At 43.7% G+C, this 23,646-nt stretch overlaps 1 protein-coding gene across 2 annotated transcripts in view; it reads left to right on the top strand.

Moving 5' to 3' along the window:
* Window positions 1-15,807: 15,807 nt before the first annotated feature.
* Window positions 15,808-23,646, top strand: part of VTA1 (vesicle trafficking 1) — a 194,580-nt gene continuing 186,741 nt past the window's right edge. Inside the window, exon 1 of one of the 2 annotated variants that reach the window (XM_075862885.1) lies at window positions 15,808-16,078. In XM_075862885.1, coding sequence (XP_075719000.1) covers window positions 15,973-16,078 — 106 coding nt within the window. In that variant the 5' untranslated portion in view covers window positions 15,808-15,972. The remainder of the gene's footprint in view (window positions 16,079-23,646) is intronic. The other variant, XM_075862886.1, reaches the window with a different exon arrangement.

The raw sequence follows: 23,646 nt of genomic DNA, 5'->3' as shown, positions 1-23,646 counted from the left end.
GAAACTACCAAGCTTCCCATAAAACTAATCTCTATGTTACACAAAGTACTATTAGATTCTAACTCACCTGGTATGCCAACATATCTCTGTGCATGGAAAATGGAATTGGGTCATCATTTTTATGAAGCAGAGGTGAAATTTATATTCTCTCACTCGCACGAGTTCTCTAACTATATGAGAATACAAGAACACGGTGGTAAAGGACCCCAGTGTTTTCTAAAATAATTCTCACAAAAGATAAATGCTGGCAATGCCAATCGGCCAACGTCCCCTTGTCTCATATCGGGTTCTATTGCACAAGCTCAGCGGATATATGGAACCAGGTCAAGCTGAAAATAACAGAAATTTGTTCTATTCATATCTAGCTTACACCAATGCTAATTTTATTTTGGGTTCCTAAACAACACCAGACCTGATAGACATGATGTAACGTCCGTAGTCGCTGACCACAAACTCCTCTCTTCCTGCCGACGCCTTTCTCTCCAAAGATGTCTTGTCCCGCAGTGACCACTATGCTGTGTTTCACCGCACCTGTTGTCTGCCTGCTGCCTGAGTTCCATCCGAGCCTAAACCATTGTTACTGTCTGCATTGCCACAGGTACCTTTATCCGAACTATAGACATTGACTTTGTACCCTGTATGGCCAGCTGCTATACCGCTACGGCGGTACGGCCCAGTGGGTCCACATACCCACGGATCGTGACAGTATGCTGAGGCCATGGACCCCGTTTGTCAATCCAAGAACATGACGACGTCACAGGTGATGCGGGCGGATATGCTAGACCTCCGGAACATTATTTCACATCGGCTGGATATGCACGCTGCCGTTGCTCCTACTACACCTCCTGGCAGTATGAATCCTCCGACTACACCTCCTGGCAGTACTGATTCCGGTTTTCTCTGACACTACCTCATCGCTATGATGGGGATGCGAGGACCTGCAGGGGATTTTTGAACCAGTGCCAGATCCACTTCAGTCTGTATGCAAGAGCATTTTCTACTGACGGCGCAAGGGTCGCTTTCATCATCGCTCTCCTCACTGGCAGGGCCCTAGCATGGGCGAACCCCATCTGTGAACGACAAGCACCAGAGACCCGTGATTTCCATGGGTTCCTACGGACATTTCGTATGGTATTTGAGGAACCTGGACGAGTCTCGTCGGCAGCCGCCTCCTTGCTGAACCTTCGCCAGGGAGACACTTTGGTGGGCGAGTACACCATTCACTTCCGCACCCTAGCGGCAGAGTTGTAGTGGAACAACGAGGCCTTGGTGGCAACATTTTGGCAGGGACTGTCCCCCGAGATTAAGGACAAGCTTGCCGCCCGAGATCTACCATTTACCCTGGACGATCTCATTCTTCTGGCTGTCCGAATCGACATAAGAATCCGTGAACGGTTCCAAGAGGCTCGTCGTGACGGAGGACTCCCTAGTCCAGCTCCCACATTTCAGCAACTCCTGCTATCCTCATCAACTGTTCCACCTAAGGAGTCCCTAAAGATGGACCATCTCATACTGTCCATCAAGGAGAAACAATGCAGACTCTGTATTGCAGCCTCAGAGGCCATATTGTGCGTTTGTGTCCCCAGAGGCCAGAGAGATCCCAGTGCCTAGGATTGGTTGGAGAGAAAACCCTAGGTGGTAAGGTACCAAATAAAACATTCTGTTCCAAGTTGACCATTCCTGTAACCTTAGTATCCGGCGAGAGGACGCATCGGGTTTCTGCCTATCTGGTATCTGGGTCCGCGGCAAACTTCATCCAAAAGGAGCTAGTGGATCATCTCCAGTTGCTCACAGTTCCCCTGGAGACATCTGTGGCTGTTGCCTATGCCCGATCAGATCATGTCTAAAACCAAGCCGCTGAAGCTCCAAGTTGGAGCCCTTCATTCCGAACTAATTTCATTTCTTGTTTTGTCCAAGGCCGTCAATCCTGTTCTGCTGGCCCAGTCCTGGACTGGAATTTCCAGAGAGGTTCTCCAATGGGGCTCCAAGTGCCTAGTTCGCTGTCTGTTGCAGATCCATCCAGTCCAGCCTCCTCTGTCATTGTTTGGACTGCCCCCCCCCCCATTTCACAGATGTCTTCAGCAAGGAGGAGGCTGAGACACTGCCTCCACATCGGACTTATGACTGCCCCATTGAACTGGTTCCAAATGCCTCTCTCCCCCGTGGACGTGTATATCCTCTCTCCTTGCCAGAGTCTCTATCCATGTCTGCCTATATGAAGGAGAATTTGGAGAGGGGTTTCATACGAAAATCTTCCTCCCTGGCCGGGGCCGGGTTCTTCTTCGTTAAAAAGAAAAACGGATCTCTTTGACTACCGTGGTCTCAACCAGATCACGGACAAGAACAAATATCAGTTGCCACTTATATTTGAACTGTTTGACCGTATACAAGGAGCCAGGATTTTTTCAAAATTAGACTTGCGTGGGGCTTGCAATTTGTTCCGAATCCGTCAAGGGGACGAGTGGAAGACGGCGTTCAACACCCGAGATGGGCACTACGAATACCTGGTGATGCCCTTCGGACTGTGTAACGCTCCCGCAGTCTTTCAGAAATTCGCCAATGAGATCTTTTTTAGAAATCTCCTCTATGACTGTGTTGTAGTTTATCTCGAAGATATTGAGATTTTCTCCCCAGATCCGACGACCCATCGGAGGCATGTCCGTCAGCTTCTACTGCGATTAAGGGAGAAACTTTTATATGTTGGAGAAATGCGTCTTTGAAAAGAAGTCTTTGCCCTTCCTGGGCTATATCATCTCAGATCAAGGTCTCAAGATGGATTCTGAGAAACTAAAGTCTGTCCTGGAATGGCCACGTACTCAAGGCCTGAAGGCCATACAGCGTTTTCTGGTATTCGCCAATTTCTACCAGCAGTTTATCCCAAACTTCTCATCACTGACTGCCCCCATCTCTTCACTTACCAAGAAGGGTGTGAACGCCAAGGTGTGGACTCCAGAGGCAGAATCTGCATTTATTTTCCTCAAGAATGCCTTCACTTCAGCCTCGATCATCCATCATCCTGACGTGTCTCTGCAGTTCTCATTGGAGGTGGACACTTCTGTTGGTGCAGGTGCACTTCTGTTCCAGAGGAGGAAAGGCAGTAGTATGTGGCTATTTCTCTAGACTTTTTTCTTCTGCAGAGTGCAACTATTGGGGATCAGGAGCTACTGGCAATCAAATTGGCTCTGGAGGAGTGGAGACATCTGCTAGAGGGCGCAGCTCACCCCATCCTGATCTACACCGACCACAAGAACCTTATCTATCTCCAGTCGGCCCAACGGCTCAACGCCCGTCAAGCCAGGTGGTCGCTGTTCTTCACCCATTTTCAATTTGTGCTCCACAACCGTCCCGCTGACAAGAATGTGAGGGCCGATGCCCTGTCCAGGTCATTTGAGACGGATAACACGGTGGAGTCCCTTAAAAGTATCATAGACCTGTCCTGCATCGTCACTGTCAACCCTTTGCAGGTTAGAGACATCCCTCCGGTGAGGAGTTTTGTTCGATTGGCAGACAGGAGAAGAATTCTCCGCTGGGGACACAGTTCTAAACTGGTTAGGCACGCTGGTGTTCGTAAGACCCGAGACCTGATTACTCGTCACTTCTGGTGGCCCGCGCTACCCAAAGATGTTGTGGACTTTGTCTCTTCCTGCACGGTGTGTGCTTCTAACAAGGTTGCTCACCTCAAGCCTACTCCAACCTCTGCCTGTACCCAGTGTCCCCTGGCAGCACATTGCGATGGACTTTGTCACAGACCTTCCTCCCTCAGCAGGATGCAACACTGTCTGGGTTGTGGTGGACCGGTTTTCTAAGATGGCAAATTTTATCCCGCTGACCATCCTACCTTCTGCTCCCCGACTGGCGCGTCTGTTCATTCAGCATATCTTCCGCTTGCATGGCTTGCCCCTTCACATTGTGTCCGATCGCGGGTTTCAATTTACCTTAAAATTGTGGAGAGCCCTCTGTAAACTCCTTGATGTGGGATTGGACTTTTCCTCAGCCTATCACCCCCAGTCCAATGGGCAAGTCGAGAGGATCAACCAGATTATGGAGAATTATCTCTGCCACCTCATCTCCTTGCAGCATGATAACCTGGTACAGCTTCTTCCATGGGCCGAGTTCTCGTATAGCAACCACACATGTGAGTCCACCACTTCCGCACCATTTTAATTGTGTACAGTCAACATCCTAGAGTCCCTCTTCCTGTGTCGACTGCATCTTAGGTACCCGCTGCGGATTCTGCATTTGGGGACTTTATGCAAATCTGGCAATAGACCCGGTCCTCTATTTTGCTGGCAGTCGATCGCATTAAGCGAAAAGCAGATACAAAGAGAAGAGAGCCGTCTCAATATCTTCCAGGTACCAAAGTCTGGCTGTCCTCACGGAACATTAGTTTACAGGTGCCTTCATACAAGTTTGCTCCCAGGATCCTCGTACCTTTTGAAATATTGCAACAGATAAACCCTGTCTCCTATAAGCTGCGGCTGCCTCCTACCCTCAGAATACCCAATTCCTTTCATGTGTCCCTCCTGAAACCAGTGGTCCTGAACCGCTACAGTTCCGCAGTTGCTCCCAGCGGTTCATCTGATGTTTTTGAGGTGAGGGAGATCCTGGACAGCAAAAGGGTAGGAGGAAGGACTTTCTATTTGGTGGACTGGAGAGAGTTTGATCCTGGGAGCTGGAAGAGAACCTCAGTGCCTCTGCTCTCATTAAGAAATTCCTCTCTTGCTCTGGCCCCAAGAAGAGGGGGCGTAAGAGGGGGGATACTGTAGCGTCCATGGCCACGGGGTTTACTTACACATGATTTCCTGGACTATAATAAGGGCCATGCCCTTCTAATCCTTGCCTGAGCGTTGTTAGTGTATCCCATGTCAGTATTGCAAATGGTCCCTTAGTGTTATGCCGTTCCAGTTGTTACCCTGTATCCTGTATACCGTGCTGTGTTCTTGTTCCTGAGCCTATTAGTGTTGGAGTTGTGTCCTACTGCACCTGTTGTCTTTTGCCACGTCCAGTGTTGTCTACCTTGTCTAGTATTATACGTTATGTCTAACGCAACCCGCTGCACCCAGCTCCATCTGGGCTGAAGCCTCCGCCAGTGTCTGGACTAGTTCAGGTACCCGTGTGTTACGAACTGCTAGACTCTTGTATAGCCTGACTAGGCCAGCTGTCTCTCCACTACAGCGAAGCGGCCTAGTGGGTCCACATACCCTGTGATCGTGACACCTATCTCTTTATCTATAGCTTTCATATTATATATATATTGAAGTATTGTACAGTTTTAGGCTGGGGCTACACGGCGACTTTGGCAATAACACTGGTCGCATACACAAAGATCGCTTTGGAAAATTTGTGCTCCAAATGCCAGTTTGCTCACTATTCATCGTAAGCTCCGCCTTGCGCCCAGCGTGTATGAAATGCACACATATTTGGTATCATTGTAGTCGGCAGAAGTTGACAAATATATATTTAGTGTGCAACATGGAGAAGCAATAATGGTTGGCACTACCTTTTAGCTTGCAGCGTCACAGGTTCCTGTGCTTACTGGGACTTGTGGTTCGACAACCTTTGTGTAGCGGTGCTCAGTGCATATAAAAGTAAGACTTTAGCAAATGTCAACATGTAGAAGAATAGACAGCACAGCACTCCCCACTTGCAAAAAAAAAAGGTTTATTTTTATTCTATGTTGAGGCAGGCATAACACGGGATTTGAAGACAATGGAGCCTACCAAAAGTTTTGCAAGTCGTGAGTGTCGTGCTGTCTATTCTTGTACATGTTGACAAATATATATTTAGGTGTGTTAACTCAGTGTCATGCACTAGATGTCAAAAAAGGTCACCTGAATTCACATATTTAGGAAAAGAATTCCAGTTTACATTTTTTCCATCAAAGTCAATGAATTGTCTGGAAAAATAATAGAGGGCTAATTTTTTTTATATGTCTCTAAACGAATACCTTGACAAGTGGCGTAACAACCGCTGTAGCAGCTGCTATGGGGCCGTCGGCTTGAAGAGGACCGTGTCACCCGCCCTCCATATGCCCGGTGGCGCCTCTAGGAGCTGTTATGGCTACTACAATAGTAGCGTTGCTACTATGGGGCCCGCGCCGCCGAGCCTCTAACATGTATGGGCCGGGCGACATAGGCCCTCTCATGCCAGGGGGCGTCGCTAGCACTGGAGGGGGCCCCAGTGCTAGCGCAGCCATACACTCTTGCAGTAATTGTACCTGCATCTATAGCACGCAGGTACAAATACATGCATTAGCGCTGGATAGCCGGGCACGTTCTGTGCCCGACCATTCAGCGCCTTTCAACTACGCTAGCGGCACGAAGACGTCATCGCGCCACTTCCTTGCTTGAAAGGCGCTGATTGACGGGGCAAGTCATTCTGCCCTGCCAATCAGCGCCTTTGAACGACGTGCCGCTTGCGTTGTTGAGTTCCAGCAGACCTGCACTGAAGAGAGCAGATCTGCATTGCCAGCGGACAGCGCGGGAACAGGATCAGGGTGAGTATATAATTTTTTTCCGACTAAAACGGTGAGTGCCGTTATCTACAGTGGGGGCTCTATCTACAGGGGGGGCTGGGCACTATACACAGGGGGGTATATATGTGGGGCTCTATATACTGGGGGAGCTATATGTGGGACACTATATACAGGGGTGGGCTATATGTAGAGCACTATCTATAGGGGAGCTATTTGTAATTTGTAGGGCACTATCTATATGTGGGACACTATATACAGGGGTGGGTTACCTGTGGGGCACTAGCTACAGGGGGGCTATATGTAGGGCACGGTCTACAGGGGTGGACTATATGTGGGACACTATATACAGGGGGAGATATATGTGAGGTACTATCTACAGATGTGTACTATATGTGGAGCACTATCTATAGGGCAGCTATTAGTAGGGCACTATCTACAGGGGTGGGCTATATGTGGGACACTATACAGGGGTGGGTTACCTGTGGGGCACTATCTACAGGGGGGCTATATATAGGGCACTGTCTACAGGGGTGGGCTATATGTGAGGCACTATCTACAGAGGTGGCCTATATGTGGAGCACTATCTATAGGGGAAGCTATATGTAGGGCAGCACGGTGGCTCAGTGGTTAGCACTATTGCCTTGCAGCTCTGGAGTCCATATGTGGGCACTATTTACAGAGGGCTGCATGTGGGGCACGATCTACAGGGGCTTCTATGTAGGGCACTATCTACAGAGGCTCTATGGGGTCACGATCTATAAGGGGCTATGGGGGCACTATTCACAGGTGGCACCGTGTGTGTGTGTGTGTGTGTTTGGGACAGTGTATGGTACTATTATAATGAGGGACACAGTGTATGGCGCTATTAGAGTTAGCGGTGCAGCGCTTTATTATACTTAGAGGTGTTGAGAATTTTAACTTCATTTATAGGTGCAGAAATGTTTTAAAAGTGAGAAGCTGAAGACATCTGAGCGGAAAACTGCAGAAATGGGTCGTGGCCGGGAGTAGTCATCATAGAGATCTGGACCGGAGGGAGAAGAAAAGAACTAGAATCTGTCACCGGTGAGTCACTTAATGTAAATGTTTATTGTGCCTCTAATTAGTACTGTCGTTATTGTATGATCTGCAGCGAGATAATGGGTGGTATGATTTTTGTTTGTGAAACAGCATCTCCCAGCATATCCATGCCATTGTTCAGGCCATGCTGCAAGCTGTAGTTTTATGCCGTACAAACCTATATGGCAGGGGTTGCACTAAATTGAGCTGTATTTGTTCTGGTGTTGTATATATGTACTGATCTTGGTTCTGATGCTGTATTTAAGTACTGAACTTTGTTCTGGTGCTGTATATATGTATGAGCTTTGTTCTGGTGCTGCATATATGTACGGAGCTTGGTTCTGGGGATGTATATATGTACTAAGCTTGGTCCTGGGGATGTATATATGTAATGAGCTTGGTTCTGGGGATGTATATATGTAATGAGCTTTGTTCTGGTGCTGTATTTATGTCTTGAGAATGGTTCTGGGGATGTATATATACACGGAGCTTGGTTCTGGTGCTGTATTTATGTACTGAGCTGGTTCTGGTCCTGTATTTATGTATAAGCTTGGTTCAAGTGCTCTATTTATGTACTGAGCTTGGTTCTGTACATACATCAGAGCTTGGTTCTAGTGCTGTATTTATATATTGAGCTTAGTTGTGGTACTGTATATATGTATGAGCTTGGTTCTGGATCTGTAATTATATAGGATATATTTATAATAACAAAATTGCAGGGCAGATGGAATTGATCTCAATTCATTGTATATTTAATGGGAACCTGTCTGTTAGTTTTTAACCCCTTGAACCGCCACATGCGGTAAAACATGATCTGACAATATTTCCAAATGTATGTTTTTTTCAGATGCAGCAAAACCTTTAAAATCCACTTTTAAAATGGCACACACTATATATGCTAATTACTCATTAAAGGGTCATGGGGCGGTACTGCTATCCTGAAGAGTCACATAGTCTTGCCTCCAAACCCACCTTTCCATGTTTGATTGACATCCCCCTGGCTGATACAACTTTCGCGGATGCACCATTGCCTTGTGGCACTATATATTAGAAGGGGCTATGTGGTACTATACGCAAGGGGGGCTGTGTGGCACTATACACAAGGGGGGCTGTGTGGCACTATACACAAGGGGGGGGGCTGTGTGGCACTATACACAAGGGGGGGGCTGTGTGGCACTATACACAAGGGGGAGCTGTATGGCACGATACACAAGGGGCTGTGGCACTACTAGGGAGGGGGGCTGTGTGGCACTATCTACTAGGGGGGCTGTATGGCACTATTTACAAGGGGGAGGGCTGTGGCTCTATCTACAGGGGGCTGTGTGGTGCAATATACAGGGGTCTGTGTATAGCACTATCTACTAAGGGGGGCTGTGCGACACTATCTACTAAGGGGGGTTGTGTGGCACTATATACAAGGGAGGGGCTGTTTGGCACTATATACTGTGGAAGCTGTATAGCACTATATACAGGGTTGCTTTATGGCGATATCTACAGGGGGGCTGTATGGCACTATCTAAAAGGGCGAGGTGGGAGGCGCTATCTACAAGTGAGGTGTGACACTGTCTATAGGCAGGGCTGTATAGCACTGTCTACAGGGGGGTTGTATGGCACATTCTACAGGGGGCACTATCTATAAGGGGGGCTGCATTTGGCACCTGAGCGGGGCCAGTCAGGAGTTTGCTATGGGGCCCAGTCTTTCCTAGTTACGCCCCTGACCATGAGGGGTCTAATAAAAAAATAAAAAAAATCAGTTTGAGGGTATTGACAGTGTTTTGGCACCTCACAACATCTGTAATGGTCGTATGGTGTCCGCAAACCAGCTTTGGAAAATTTACTCTCCAAAAGCCAGTTTGCGCACTTTTCATTGTAAGTGCCGCCTTGCGCCCAGTGTGTAAGACATACACACAAATTTGGTATCATTAACCCCTTGAGGACCAAGCTCATTTTGGCCTTGAGGACCAGACCCATTTTTTCAAATCTGACATGTGTCACTTTATGTGGTAATAACTTGGGAATTTTACCTATCCAATTGATTCTGAGATTGTTTTCTCGTGACATATTGTACTTTAGTTAGTGAAAGAATTTGGTCGATAAATTCATTGCTTATTTGTGAAAAACACCAAAATTTTGAGAAAATTTGAAGAAATTATTATTTTTCCAATTTTAAATGTATCTGCTTGTAAAACAGATAGTAATACTACACAAAATAGTTACTAATTAACATTTCCCATATGTCTACTTTATGTTTGCATCATTTTTTGAATATCCTTTTATTTTTCTAGGACGTTACAAGGCTTAGAACTTTAGCAGCAATTTCTCATATTTTTAAGAAAATTTCAAAAGGCTATTTTTTTCAGGGACGAGTTCAGTTCTGAAGTGGTTTTGAGGGCCCTATATATTAGAAACCCCCATAAAACACCCCATTTTGAAAACTGCACCCCTCAAAGTATTTAAAACAGCATTCAGAAAGTTTTTCAACCCTTTAGGCGTTTTACAGGAATTGAAGGAAAGTAGAGCTGAAATGTTCAAATGTAATTTTTTTTTTCATTTGTAATAACATTTTTCTGTACCACAGAAGGTTTTACATGAGAAACGCATCTCAATATTTATTGCCCAGGTTATGCAGTTTTTAGAAATATCCCACATGTGGCCCTAGTGTGCTAATGGACTGAAACACAGGCCTCAGAAGCAAAGGAACCAAAAGTGTTATGGACAGACGAATCGAAGTTTGAGGTGTTTGGATCACACAGAAGAACATTTGTGAGACGCAGAACAACTGAAAACATGCTGGAAGAATGCCTGATGCCATCTGTCAAGCATGGTGGAGGTAATGTGATGGTCTGGGGTTGCTTTGGTGCTGGTAAAGTGGGAGATTTGTACAAGGTAAAAGGGATTTTGAATAAGGAAGGCTATCACTCCATTTTGCAACGCCATGCCATACCCTGTGGACAGTGCTTGATTGGAGCCAATTTCATCCTACAACAGGACAATGACCCAAAGCACACCTCCAAATTATGCAAAAACTATTTAGGGAAGAAACAGGCAGCTGGTATTCTATCTGTAATGGAGTGGCCAGCGCAGTCACCAGATCTCAACCCCATAGAGCTGTTGTGGGAGCAGCTTGACCGTATGGTACGCGAGAAGTGCCCATCAAGCCAATCCAACTTGTGGGAGGGCCTTCTGGAAGCATGGCGTGAAATTTCTCCCGATTACCTCAGCAAATTAACAGCTAGAATGCCAAAGGTCTGCAATGCTGTAATTGCTACAAATGGAGCATTCTTTGACGAAAGCAAAGTTTGAAGGAGAAAATTATTATTTCAAATAAAAATCATTATTTCTAACCTTGTCAATGTCTTGACTATATTTTCTAGTCATTTTGCAACTCATTTGATAAATATAAGTGTGAGTTTTCATGGAAAACACAAAATTGTCTGGGTGACACCAAACTTTTGAACGGTAGTGTATGTATATATATATATATATATATATATATATATATATATATATATATATATATACACACACATACATACATATACACATACCATAACATTAACCCCTCAGTGACCAGCCTATTTTAGGCCCTAATAACAGATGCTTTTTTCTTCGTTTTCCTATAGTCACACTCAAAGAGCTACAACTTTTTTATTTTTCCGTTAACATAGCTGTATTATTAGGACTTGTTTTTTGTGGGATTAGTTGTACTTTTTAATGGCACCATTTTGGGGTACAATTTTTTTAATTAACTTTTATTAACTTTTTTTTTGGGGGGGGGGGAATAGAAAAAAACCCAGAATTTCAGCCATTGTTCCTTGCATTTTAAATTCACGCTGTTCACTGTGTGGCTTAAATAACACGTTGCCTTTATTCTATAGGTCCGTACGATTATGGCGATACCACATATGTTTAGATTTTTTATTTTCCGACTTTTGCACAGTAAAAATATTTTTTAACTAAAATTATTGTTTTTTGCATCGTAGCTTTCCAAAAGTCGTAATTTTTTTATTTTTCCGTTAATGTAGCGATATGAGGGCTTGTTTTTTGCGGGACAAGACGTAGTTTTGATTGGTACTGTTTTGGGGTACATGGGACTTATTGATTAACTTTTATTATGACTTTTTGGGGGGAAATGGAAAAAAATAGCAATTTTGCCGTTGTTTATTGCCTTTTTTTTTACGGTGTTCACCTTGCGGTTTAAATTACATTAACTTTATTGTTTAGGTCATTACGGTCGCGGCCATACCATATATGTGTACTTTTATTTACTTTTTACCCTTTTACTAAATAAAAACACTTTTTATGGAAAAACATGGTTTTATTTATTTTTTTTACTGTTGTTTTTATTTAGAATTTTTATTTCACATTACTTATTTTTTTAGTCCCATTAGGGGACTTTACTATGTGATCTTTAGATCTCTGCTATAATGCTTTGGTATACTTAGTATACCAGAGCAATATTACCTGTCAGTGTGAGGGCGGATTTACACGAACGTGATTGCGTCCGTGCAACCCGCGTGAATTTCACGCGGGTCGCACGGACCTATGCAAGTCTATGGGGTAGTGCAGACTGTCCGTGATTTTTGCGCAGCGTGTGTCCGCTGCGTAAAACTCACGACAGGTTCTATATTTCGCCGTTTCTCGCGAATCACGCACCCATTGAAGTCAATGGGTGCGTGAAAATCACGCGCACCACACGGAAGCACGTTATTCGCGCAACAGCAGTAAAAAAATGAATGTAAACAGAAAACCACCACGTGCTTTTCTGTTTACAAACATCCAAACGTGTAAACCCGGCCTCAATCTAACAGGCAATCTATTAGGCGCATATGCCCAGAGCAGACATGGGGGAATTGTCCGCAACGTGCAAACTAACCCTACTAAAAAGCTGTGGAAGGCAATGGAGAAACGGGTCAGCTGCGGATTTCCGCTGCGGAGTGTCCGCAGCGGAATTCCAGAGCAATTCCGCCACGTCTGGCCATGCCCTTAGGGTATGTTCACACGCAGTGACCAAAAACATCTGAAAATACGGAGCTGTTTTCAAGGGAAAACCGCTCCTGATTTTCAGAAGTTTTTTAAGCCACTCGCGTACTTTACGTCCGTTTTTGGAGCTGTTTTTCAATGTAGTCAATAAAAAACGCCTCCAAAAACATCCCAAGAAGTGACATGCACTTCTTTTGACGAGCTGTCATTTTACGTGCCGTATTTTGACAGCGACGCGTAAAATAAAGGCTCTTGGGAACAGAGCATCATAATTCCCATTGAAAGCAATGGGCAGATGTTTGTAGGCGTATTAGGGGTGTTTTTTCAGGCGTAATTCGAGGCGTAAAACGCCCGAATTACGTCTGAAAACACTGCGTGTGAACATACCCTTAGACCGGGCCGCCGTGAAAAGGCGACGGCCTAGCCTAAGGTCCCTTAGTGACCGCCGTGAAAAAGCGTATTGGTGGTCACTAAGGGGTTAAAGGGGTTTTCCGACTTATTTTAAAAATTGGCCAATGTAGGAGGGATGCAAAAAATAAAATAAGGGCCATTACTTACCTCACAGATCCCCGTCGTTCTAGCGCCGCCGCTCCGATCCTCCCAGCCGCTGTGTATTTACATAGCTGCAGCGATGACGTGCCCGCATACCCACATAATCGCTGCAGCTATGTCGATACACAGCGGCGGGGAACGGATGCGACGGCGCTGGAAAGGGGATACGTGAGGCAAGTAATGGCTTTTTTTCATCCCTCCTACATTGGCCAATTTTTTTAAATAATAACTCGGAAACTCTTTTAACCCGTTAGTGACCGACCCATCGTGTTTCTACGTCGGTCACTAACGGGCCTTATTCCGATGCCATAGACTTTTTACGTCGCGGCATCGGCATAAGTAAACAGAGCAGGGAACTGTCAGATCTCCCTGCTCTCAGCTGCTAGAGGCAGCTGAGGGCTGGGAGCGTCCCTGCTCTGCCCTGTGAGATCGATATTAGTATCGATCTCACACGTTTAACCCCTCAGATGCATTGCTCAATAGCGAGCACCGCATCTGAGTGGTTTTGGAGAGAGGGAGGGAGCTCCCTCTCATCCCACCGACACCCGGCGATAAGATCGCCGAGTGTCTGTGTCTCTAATGGAAGCCGGGGGTCTAATAAAGGCCCCCAGGCTGCCTGGAGTGAATGCCTGCTAGATCATGCCGCAGGCATGACCTAGCAGATGCCTGTCCGTGTTAAACGGACAGGCAGTAATACACTGCAATACAAAAGTATTGCAGTGTATTATGAATGCGATCGGAGAATCGCATATTATAGTCCCCTAGTGGGACTAGTAAAAAAGTGAAAAAAAAGTTTAATAAAGTTAATTAAAAAAAAAATGTGAAAAAAATGAAAAACCCAGCTTTTCCCCTTACAAAATGCTTTACTATTAAAAAACAAAAATAAAAGTAAAAAAGTTACACATATTTGGTATCGCCGCGTCCGTAACGACCCCGACTATAAATCTATTACATTATTTAACATTTAACCCGCACGGTGAACGCCGTAAAAAAAATAATAAAAAACTATGGAAAAATTGCTGTTTTCTGTGAATACTGACTTTAAAAAAATGTAATAAAAAGTGATCAAAAAGTCGCATCTACTCCAAAATGGTACCAATAAAAACTACAAGTCATCCCGCAAAAAAAAAGCCCTCATACAACCGCATCGGCGAAAAAATAAAAACGTTACGGCTCTTCAAATATGGAGACACAAAAACAAATAATTTTGAAAAAAAAGCGTTTTTACTGTGTAAGGCTATGTTCACACGGAGTATTTTGGGGGAGGAATATCTGCCTCAAAATTCCGTTTGGAACTTTGAGGCCGATTTTCGCGGCGAATTTCGCGCCGTTTTTCACCCGCGGCCATTGAGCGCCGCGGGCATAAAACAGCGCGAAATACGCTTTTTCTGCCTCCCATTGAAGTCAATGGGAGGTCAGAGGCGGAAGCGGCCGAAGATAGGGCATGTCGCTTCTTTTTCCCGCGAGGCAGTTTTACTGCTCGCGGGAAAAAGACGCCGACGCCTCCCATTGAAATCAATGGAAGGCGTTCTCGGGCCGTTTTGCGACGCGGTTTCTGCGTCAAAAAACGCGGCAAAATACTCCGTGTGAACATAGCCTAACAGTAGTAAAACATACAAAATCTATACAAATTTGGTATCGTTGCAATCGTAACAACCCGCTGAATAAAGTTATTGTGTTATTTATACCACACGGTAAACGGCGTAGATTTAGGACGCAAAAAAGAGTGGCGAAATTTCAGATTTTTTTCTATTCCCCCCCAAAAAAAAGTTAATAAAAGTTAATCAATAAATAATATGTACCTAAAAATGGTGCTATTAAAAAATACAACTTGTCCCGCAAAAAACAAGACCTTATACAGCTATGTCGACGCAAAAATAAGAAGGTTATAGCTCTTGGAATGCGACGATTGAAAAACGTAAAAAATAGCTTGGTCATTCAGGTCCAAAATAGGCTGGTCATTAAGGGGTTAAGGCTGGGTAAACATTGCGTTTTTACTAATTTTTTATTTTGGCAGGAGCTCACATACCTATCAATGGAAGTTCATCAACCAAAACGAAAAAAGAAGTTAGGGCATATTCACACGGCTTATTTTAAGGCGTATTTCAGACATAAAACACTGGTATTAGGGTATGTTCACACGCTTAACCAAAAACGTCTGAAAACACGGAGCTGTTTTCAAAGGAAAACAGCCCCTGATTTTCAGAAGCTATTTCAGCCACTCGCGATTTTCGCAGCGTTTTTTTTACGACCGTTTTTGGAGCTGTTTTCTATAGTCAATGAAAAACAGCTCCAAAAACGTCCCAAGAAGTGAACTGCACTTCTTTTTCACGGCCATTTTACAAAATGGCCACGTAGATGTTTTATAGGCGTTCTGCTTCAGATTTTTCGGGGCGTTTGCCCAAAAACGGCCTAAAATGGCCCGTGTGAACATAAACTTACACTCCAAGATACAATTGAAAAACGTCTGCAAACAGCTTCTTAATTATTTAAATATATTAATTTTAAAGACGAATTTTTATACGGCGTTCTGCCATTACATGCAAGCACTTGTAAAACTGACTTATTCTACAGGGAAACAGTAACACAAGTTGGGCAGTTTAGGATGTCTACCGTGAACTTGTACTGAGGTTTAAGGCACTAAACGGAGCTCAGGCGCTACTAACAGAAATTTTCCTGTCACGATATATTACGGTTTCATATTCGCTATTGTATCTTCCCGCTACTTCCTCAGCTGAGAGAAACTTCTGCCCTAAGTATCGTGGTGATACATTGCCCGCCTCCATTCCCACGTCGTCACGCAGCGTCCTCCCACACTCAGACGGAAGCGGAAGAGCAGCTGTGTGCAGTGTGCTCTGTGTGTTGTCTCCCTCCTGTCACTATCAGCTGCCTATAGGTAGAAAGAAATGGCCGCTGATCTGCTCTCTATACCGCCCCAGTTTAAGTCCTTGCAGCATCACCTGAGGACTGCGCAGGAACATGACAACAGGGACCCGGTGGTGGCTTATTACTGTGAGTAAGCCAGGCTATAACAGCATATAGTAATATGTAATAAACTGGTGCCAATCCTTGTATACTGGTCATAGACGTCTGTCCTGCTGTGCTCCATTGTAAGCTCTTATGGATATGAGGAGTATATACTGTGTAGGCTAGTCCATGTAATGGATACAGGGGATGCTCTGGTGTTATATAAGTGACATTTGATCAGGGATATTCCTCATTTATGAAACCGCTTTTTGTTTCTCTTATTAGATACCACCGTTATTAAGTCCTACCCTGAAAATACAAATATAGTGTAGAGACTCCACGGCGACTTCAGCCACAGAGCAGGACGTACCTCCGAAGACGCTGCATACATCGCATGTAATGTAAGTGAATGTTGGTTCTTTGCGACCTGCAAGTTACCGCGACACCACAGTTGCAAGAAGTGCAGCTGGTTTGGATTCCTTGCGACTGTGGTGTCGTGGCAACTTGTGTGTCGCAAAGCGACCACATTGTCTTTCATTACATGCGATGCAAGCAGGGTGACCCAGCGATCATTGACCACGCAACCTGTCACGGCCTAAGTCGCGGTGTAGCCCTAACCTAAGGGTAGATGGATGTTTATTGTAGTTATGACACACCAGCGCGCAGTGCTGACGTTTCATATGCCAGTCTTAAAAGTAAAGAATCTGGAGTAAGATGCAACAAGTTTAAGAGGCGTAAATTATAGCGTAATTTCCTCTGTAAATTAAGCCAGTTACTGCTGTAAATGATAGACTGTGAGTGGCCCTGCCCCTTCTAAGCCACACCCACTTTTTGAGCCAATTGCGACTTTTCCACGCTGGAGTCAATGAAAAACGGCTCCAATTACGTCCCAAGAAGTGTCCTGCACTTCTTTGACGCGGCCATAATTTTACGCGCCGTCTTTTAACAGCGACGCGTAAAATGACAGCTCGTCTGCACAGAACATCGTAAGTCTCATTGCAAGCAATGGGCAGACGTATTGGAGCCGTCTTTTCAGGCGTAATTCGAGGCGTAAAACGGTGAGGACCTGCACTGCCTGCTAGCGAAACAGGGGTTTGTTGTTAAGGGGTTAAAGGAGAAAGTGTTTAAAAGGCCCATTAGTGTGTATTAGGCAGAGTTCACACGTTGGATAAATACTTTGGTTTTTTCTACACGATGTGTAAATGACAAGCAGAAAAAATGCTCAGAAATTGACCTGCAGTGCGTTTTAAAAAAAAATCTGCAGCATGTCAATTGTATTTGCATAATTGCTGCTTTTTTTTTGCGGGTTTTTCCCATTGAATTCAATGGGGAGGTAAAACCCGCAACAAAGAGCAGATGTTGCGACTTTTGTGGCGGAAAAGCTGTGATTCTGCTGCAAAAATCGCAACTGAGGAAAAAAATAATAATCTTATACTTCCCCGGAATTCGGTGCTTCTTCATCCAGGCCGGCCTCCTGGGATGACGTTTCACCCCATGTGACTGCTGCAAGACCTGTAAGACTCCAAACAAAACTATTACCAATCAAAATCCACGCTCCAAATGGCTCTACCTCCCTTCTGAACCCTACGGTGTGCCCAAACAGCAGTTTACTTCCACATAAACTGCATCGCCATACCTGGGAGAACCCTCTTAACAATTTTTGGGGTGTGTCTCTCCAGTGGCACAAGCTTGGCACGACATATTTGCCACTGAAATAGCATATCTAGGGAAACGGCCTGTGGGGTCAAAATGCTCACTACACCCAATAATAAATGCCCAGAGCGGTGCAGTTTCCAAAATGGGGTAACTTCTCAGCAGTTTTATTATTTCACATCAGAGCCCTGCAATTGTGATCCAATACTTTGTAAATTGCCAAATTAGGCCTTCATTTTGCATGGTACTCTTTCACTCCTGAGCCTGGTCGAATGTCCAGGCAAAAAATTAGGGCCACACGTAGGGTGCTTCTAAAACCGGGAAACACAGCATAATAATTAGAGAGCGGTCTTGTTATTGTGGCACAAGCTGGGCGCCACATATTGGCATATCTATGGAAAAAAAATCCCATTTTAACTCTGCAACATCGAGTGCACACCAATTTCTGCCAATCACCTGTGGGGTTAATATGCTCACTACACCCCTAGATGAATACCATGAGGGATATAGTTTCCAAAATGGGGTGACTTCTGTGGGGGATCCACTGTTTTGGTCCCACAGGGACTTTGCAAATGCGACATAGCGCCCAGAAACCAATCCAGCAAAATCTGTACTCCAAAAGCCAAATGGCGCTCCTTCCCTTCTGAGCCCTACTCTGTGCCCAAACAGCAGTTTATGACCACATACAGTGAAGGAAATAAGTATTTGATCCCTTGCTGATTTTGTAAGTTTGCCCACTGTCAAAGTCATGAACAGTCTAGAATTTTTAGGCTAGGTTAATTTTACCAGTGAGAGATAGATTATATTTAAAAAAAAAAACTGAAAATCACATAGTCAAAATTATATATATTTATTTGTATTGTGCACAGAGAAATAAGTATTTGATCCCCTACCAACCATTGAGTTCAGCCTCCTCCAGACCAGTTACACGCTCCAAATCAACTTGGTGCCTGCATTAAAGACAGCTGTCTTACATGTCACCTGTATAAAAGACTCCTGTCCACAGACTCAATTAATCAGTCTGACTCTAACCTCTACAACATGGGCAAGACCAAAGAGCTTTCTAAGGATGTCAGGGACAAGATCATAGACCTGCACAAGGCTGGAATGGGCTACAAAACCATAAGTAAGATGCTGGGTGAGAAGGAGACAACTGTTGGTGCAATATTAAGAAAATGGAAGACATACAAAATGACTGTCAATCGACATCGATCTGGGGCTCCATGCAAAATCTCACCTCGTGGGGTATCCTTGATCCTGAGGAAGGTGAGAGCTCAGCCGAAAACTACACGGGGGGAACTTGTTAATGATATCAAGGCAGCTGGTACCACAGTCACCAAGAAAACCATTGGTAACACATTACGCCGTAATGGATTAAAATCCTGCAGTGGCCGCAAGGTCCCCCTGCTCAAGAAGGCACACGTACAGGCCCGTCTGAAGTTTGCAAATGAACATCTGGATGATTCTGAGAGTGATTGGGAGAAGGTGCTGTGGTCAGATGAGACTAAAATTGAGCTCTTTGGCATTAACTCAACTCGCCGTGTTTGGAGGAAGAGAAATGCTGCCTATGACCCAAAGAACACCGTCCCCACTGTCAAGCATGGAGGTGGAAACATTATGTTTTGGGGGTGTTTCTCTGCTAAGGGCACAGGACTACTTCACCGCATCAATGGGAGAATGGATGGAGCCATGTACCGTGAAATCCTGAGTGACAACCTCCTTCCCTCCACCAGGACATTAAAAATGGCTCGTGGCTGGGTCTTCCAGCACGACAATGACCCGAAACATACAGCCAAGGCAACAAAGGAGTGGCTCAAAAAGAAGCACATTAAGGTCATGGAGTGGCCTAGCCAGTCTCCAGACCTTAATCCCATCGAAAATTTTTGGAGGGAGCTGAAGATCCGAGTTGCCAAGCGACAGCCTCGAAATCTTAATGATTTACAGATGATCTGCAAAGAGGAGTGGGCCAAAATTCCATCTAACATGTGTGCAAACCTCATCATCAACTACAAAAAACGTCTGACTGCTGTGCCTGCCAACAAGGGTTTTGCCACCAAGTATTAAGTCTTGTTTGCCAAAGGGATCAAATACTTATTTCTCTGTGCACAATGCAAATAAATATATATAATTTTGACTGTGATTTTCTGGGTGTTTTTTTTATATAATCTATCTCTCACTGGTAAAATTAACCTAGCCTAAAAATTCTAGACTGTTCATGTCTTTGACAGTGGGCAAACTTACAAAATCAGCAAGGGATCAAATACTTATTTCCTTCACTGTATGTGGTATTGCCGTACACAGGAGAAGTTGCCTTACAAGTCGTGGAGTTCTTATTTTCAGTTATTTGTTGAGAAAATGAATAATTTTCAGCTAAAACTACGTCTTATTGAAGAAAGATTTTTTTTTATTTTCACTGCCCAATTTTAATAAAATCTATGAAACACCTGTGGGGTCAAAATGCTCACTACACCCCTGGATTGATTCTTCAAGGGGTGTAGTTTCCTAAATGGAGTCACTTTTTTGGTGTTTTCACTGCTTTGGTCCCTTAGGGGCTTTGCAAATGTGACGTGGTCTCTGCAAACCATTCCTGCTAAATTTGAGCTCCAAAAGCCAAATGGCGCTCTTTCCGTTCTAAGCTCTGCCGTGTGTCCAAACAGCTTTTTATGATCACATGTGCGGTATTGTTTTACTCGGGAGAAATTGCTTTACAAATGTAGTGGTGCATTTTCTCCTTACTCCTTGTGGAAATTAGAAAAAATTAGCTAAACCTACATTTTCTTTGAAAGAATGTAGATTTTCATTTTCACGGCCTACTTCCAATAATTTCTACAAAAAACCTGCGGGGTCAAAAATGCTCACTATACCACTAGATAATTTCCTCAAGGGGTATAGTTTCCAAAATGGGGTCACTTTTGGGGGATTTCCACTGTTTTGGCACCGCAAGAGCCTTTCAAAGCTAACATGGTGCCTAAAATATTTTCTAATAAAAAGGAGGCCCCAAAATCCTCTAGGTGCTCCTTTCCTTCTGAGGCCTGTGCTTCAGTCAATAAGTGCACTAGGGCCACGTGAAGTATTTCTGCAGAATCTGGGCAATAAATGAGTCGCGTTTCTCTGGTAAAACTTTCTGTGTTACAAAAAAAATAGATGAAAAATTTATTTCTGCAAAAAACAAAGAAATTTGAAAACGTCACATCTACTTTGCCTTAATTCCTGTGAAATGTCTAAAGGGTTAAGAAACTTTCTAAATGCTGTTTTGAATACTTTGAGGGGTAAAGTTTTTAAAATGGGCTGACTTATCGGGGGTTTCTAATATATAAGGCCCTAAAATCCATTTCACAACTGAACTGGTCCTTGTAAAAATAGCCTTTTGAAATTTTCTTGAAAATGTGAGAAATTGCTGCTAAAGTTCTAAGCCTTGTAACGTCCTAGAAAAATAAAAGGATGTTCAAAAAACAATGCCAATCTAAAGTAGACATATGGGGGATGTTAATTAGCAACAATTTTGTGTGGTATTACTATCTGTCTTACAAGCCGATACATCTAAATTTAGAAAAATGCTAGATTTTGGTGTTTTTCACAATTAAATACTTAATGTATCGAGCAAATTTTGCCAGTAACATAAAGTCCAATGTGTCACGAGAAAAGAATCTCTTGGATAGGTAAAAGCATTCCGGAGTTATTACCACATAAAGTGAAACATGTCAGATTTGAAAAAATTGGCTTTGTCCTGAAGACCAAAACAGGCTCCGTCCTTAAGGGGTTAAAGGGAAGGTGTCATGAAATGTTTTTTCTATTATATTGCTTTTAATAAAATATAATCAAAAATTTCATTTATTAGTGTTGTGACTTTAACCCCTTCAGGACTGAGCCTGTTTTGGCCTTCATGACAAAGCGGATTTTTCAAATCTGACGTGTCCCTTTGTGGTAATAACTCCGGAATGCTTTTACCTATCCAAGTGATTGAGATTGTTTTCTCGTGACATATTGTACTTTGATAGGTAAAAAATTTGGTCGATTAAATTCAATATTTATTTGTAAAAAACACCAAGATTTAGAGAAAATTAGCAAAAATTTGCATTTTTCTAAATTTAAATGTGTCTACTTGTAAGGCTGGGTTCACACGACCATGTTACGTTCGTAATGTACGGAACGTATTTCGGCCGGAAGACCCGGACCGAACACAGTGCAGGGAGCCGGGCTCCTAGCATCATAGTGATGTACGATGCTAGGAGTACCTGCCTCGCTGCAGGACAACTGTCCCGTACTGTAATCATGATTACAGTACCGGACAGTAGTTCCACGCAGAGGCAGGGACTCCTAGCATCGTACATCACTATGATGCTAGGAGCCCGGCTCCCTGCACTGTGTTCGGTCCGGGTCTTCCGGCCGAAATTCCTTTCGTACATTACGGACGTAACATGGTTGTGTGAACCCAGCCTAAAACAGATAGTAATACCACACAAAATACTTACTAGTTTATATTTCCCATATGTCTACTTTATGTTTTCATCGTTTTTTGAACATTCTTTTATCTTTCCAGGACGTTACAAGGCTTAGAACTTTAGCAGCAATTTTCTCATATTTTCAAGAAAATTTCAAAAGCCTATTTTTTTCAGGGACCAGTTCAATTCTGAAGTGGCTTTGAGGGCCTTATATATTAGAAAGTCCCCATAAATCACCCCAAACAACATTCAGAAAGTGTTTTAAAAATTTTAACCGTTTAGGCGTTTGACAGGAATTAAAGCAAAGTAGAGGTGAAATTTACAAATGTAATTTTTTTTTTGCCAAAATTCATTTGTAATACTTTTTTTTTTTTTCTGTACCACAAGATTTTACCCAAGAAATGCAACTCAATATTTATTACCCAGATTCTGCAGTTTTTAGAAATATCCCACATGTGGTCCTAGTGCGGTAATGGACTGAACCACCGGCCTCGGAAGCAAAGGAGCACCTAGTGGATTTTGGGGCCTCCTTTTTTTAGAATATATTTTGGGCACCATGTCAGGTTTGAATAGGTCTTGTGGTACCAAAACAGTAAAGACCCCAAAAAAGTGACCCCATTTTGGAAACTACACACCATAAGGAATTTATCTAGGTGTAGTTTGCATTTTGAACCCACAGTTTTTTTGAATTAGTATGTGAAGATGAAAATCTACTTTTTTTGTGAAAAAACATAGAAATGTTAAATTTTTACAAGGAATAAAGTAGAAAAAAAAAACCAACATATGCAAAGCAATTTCTTCCGATTTATAGCAATACCCCATATGTGGTAATAAACTGCTGTTTGAACTCACAGCATGGCTCCGAAGAGGAGCACCATTTGGTTTTTGGATTTCTGATTTTGCTGGAATAGTTTTCAGTGCCGTGTCGCGTTTGCAATGCACTGGGGGGATGAAAACAGTGAAAACCCCCAAAAGTGACCCCATTTTGGAAACTACACCCCTCAAGTAATTGTTCTAGGGGTAAAGTTAGCATTTTGACCCCACAGTTGTTTTTCTGAATTCATTGGAATTAGTCTGTAAAGGTAAAAATCTACTTTTTTTTTTTTTTCTGTAAAAACGTAGAAAATGTTACATTTTTACAAGGAATAAAGGAGAAAAAGCACCCCAACATTTGTCAAACAATTTCTCCCGATTACATAAATACCCCATATGTGGTAATAAAGTGCTGTTTGGACCCACACCGGGGCTTAGAAGGGAAGGAGCGCTATTTGGCTTTTGGAGCTCAAATTTAGCTGGAATAGTTTTTGGGTGTCATGTCGAATTTGCAAAGCCCCCAAGAGACCGAAACAGTGGAACCCCCCCCCAAAAGTAACCCCATTTGGGAAACCACCACTTAAGGAATCTATCTAGGGGTATAGTGAGCATTTAGACCCCACACGTCTTTTGCAGAATTTATTAGAATTAGGCCGTGAAAATTAATATCAACATTATTTCCACTAAAAAGTTGAATTTTTTTTC

Source organism: Rhinoderma darwinii, chromosome 4 (assembly GCF_050947455.1).
Source record: "Rhinoderma darwinii isolate aRhiDar2 chromosome 4, aRhiDar2.hap1, whole genome shotgun sequence".
NCBI classification, from domain to species: domain Eukaryota; kingdom Metazoa; phylum Chordata; class Amphibia; order Anura; family Rhinodermatidae; genus Rhinoderma; species Rhinoderma darwinii.
This window is presented reverse-complemented; position numbering and strand designations above follow the sequence as displayed.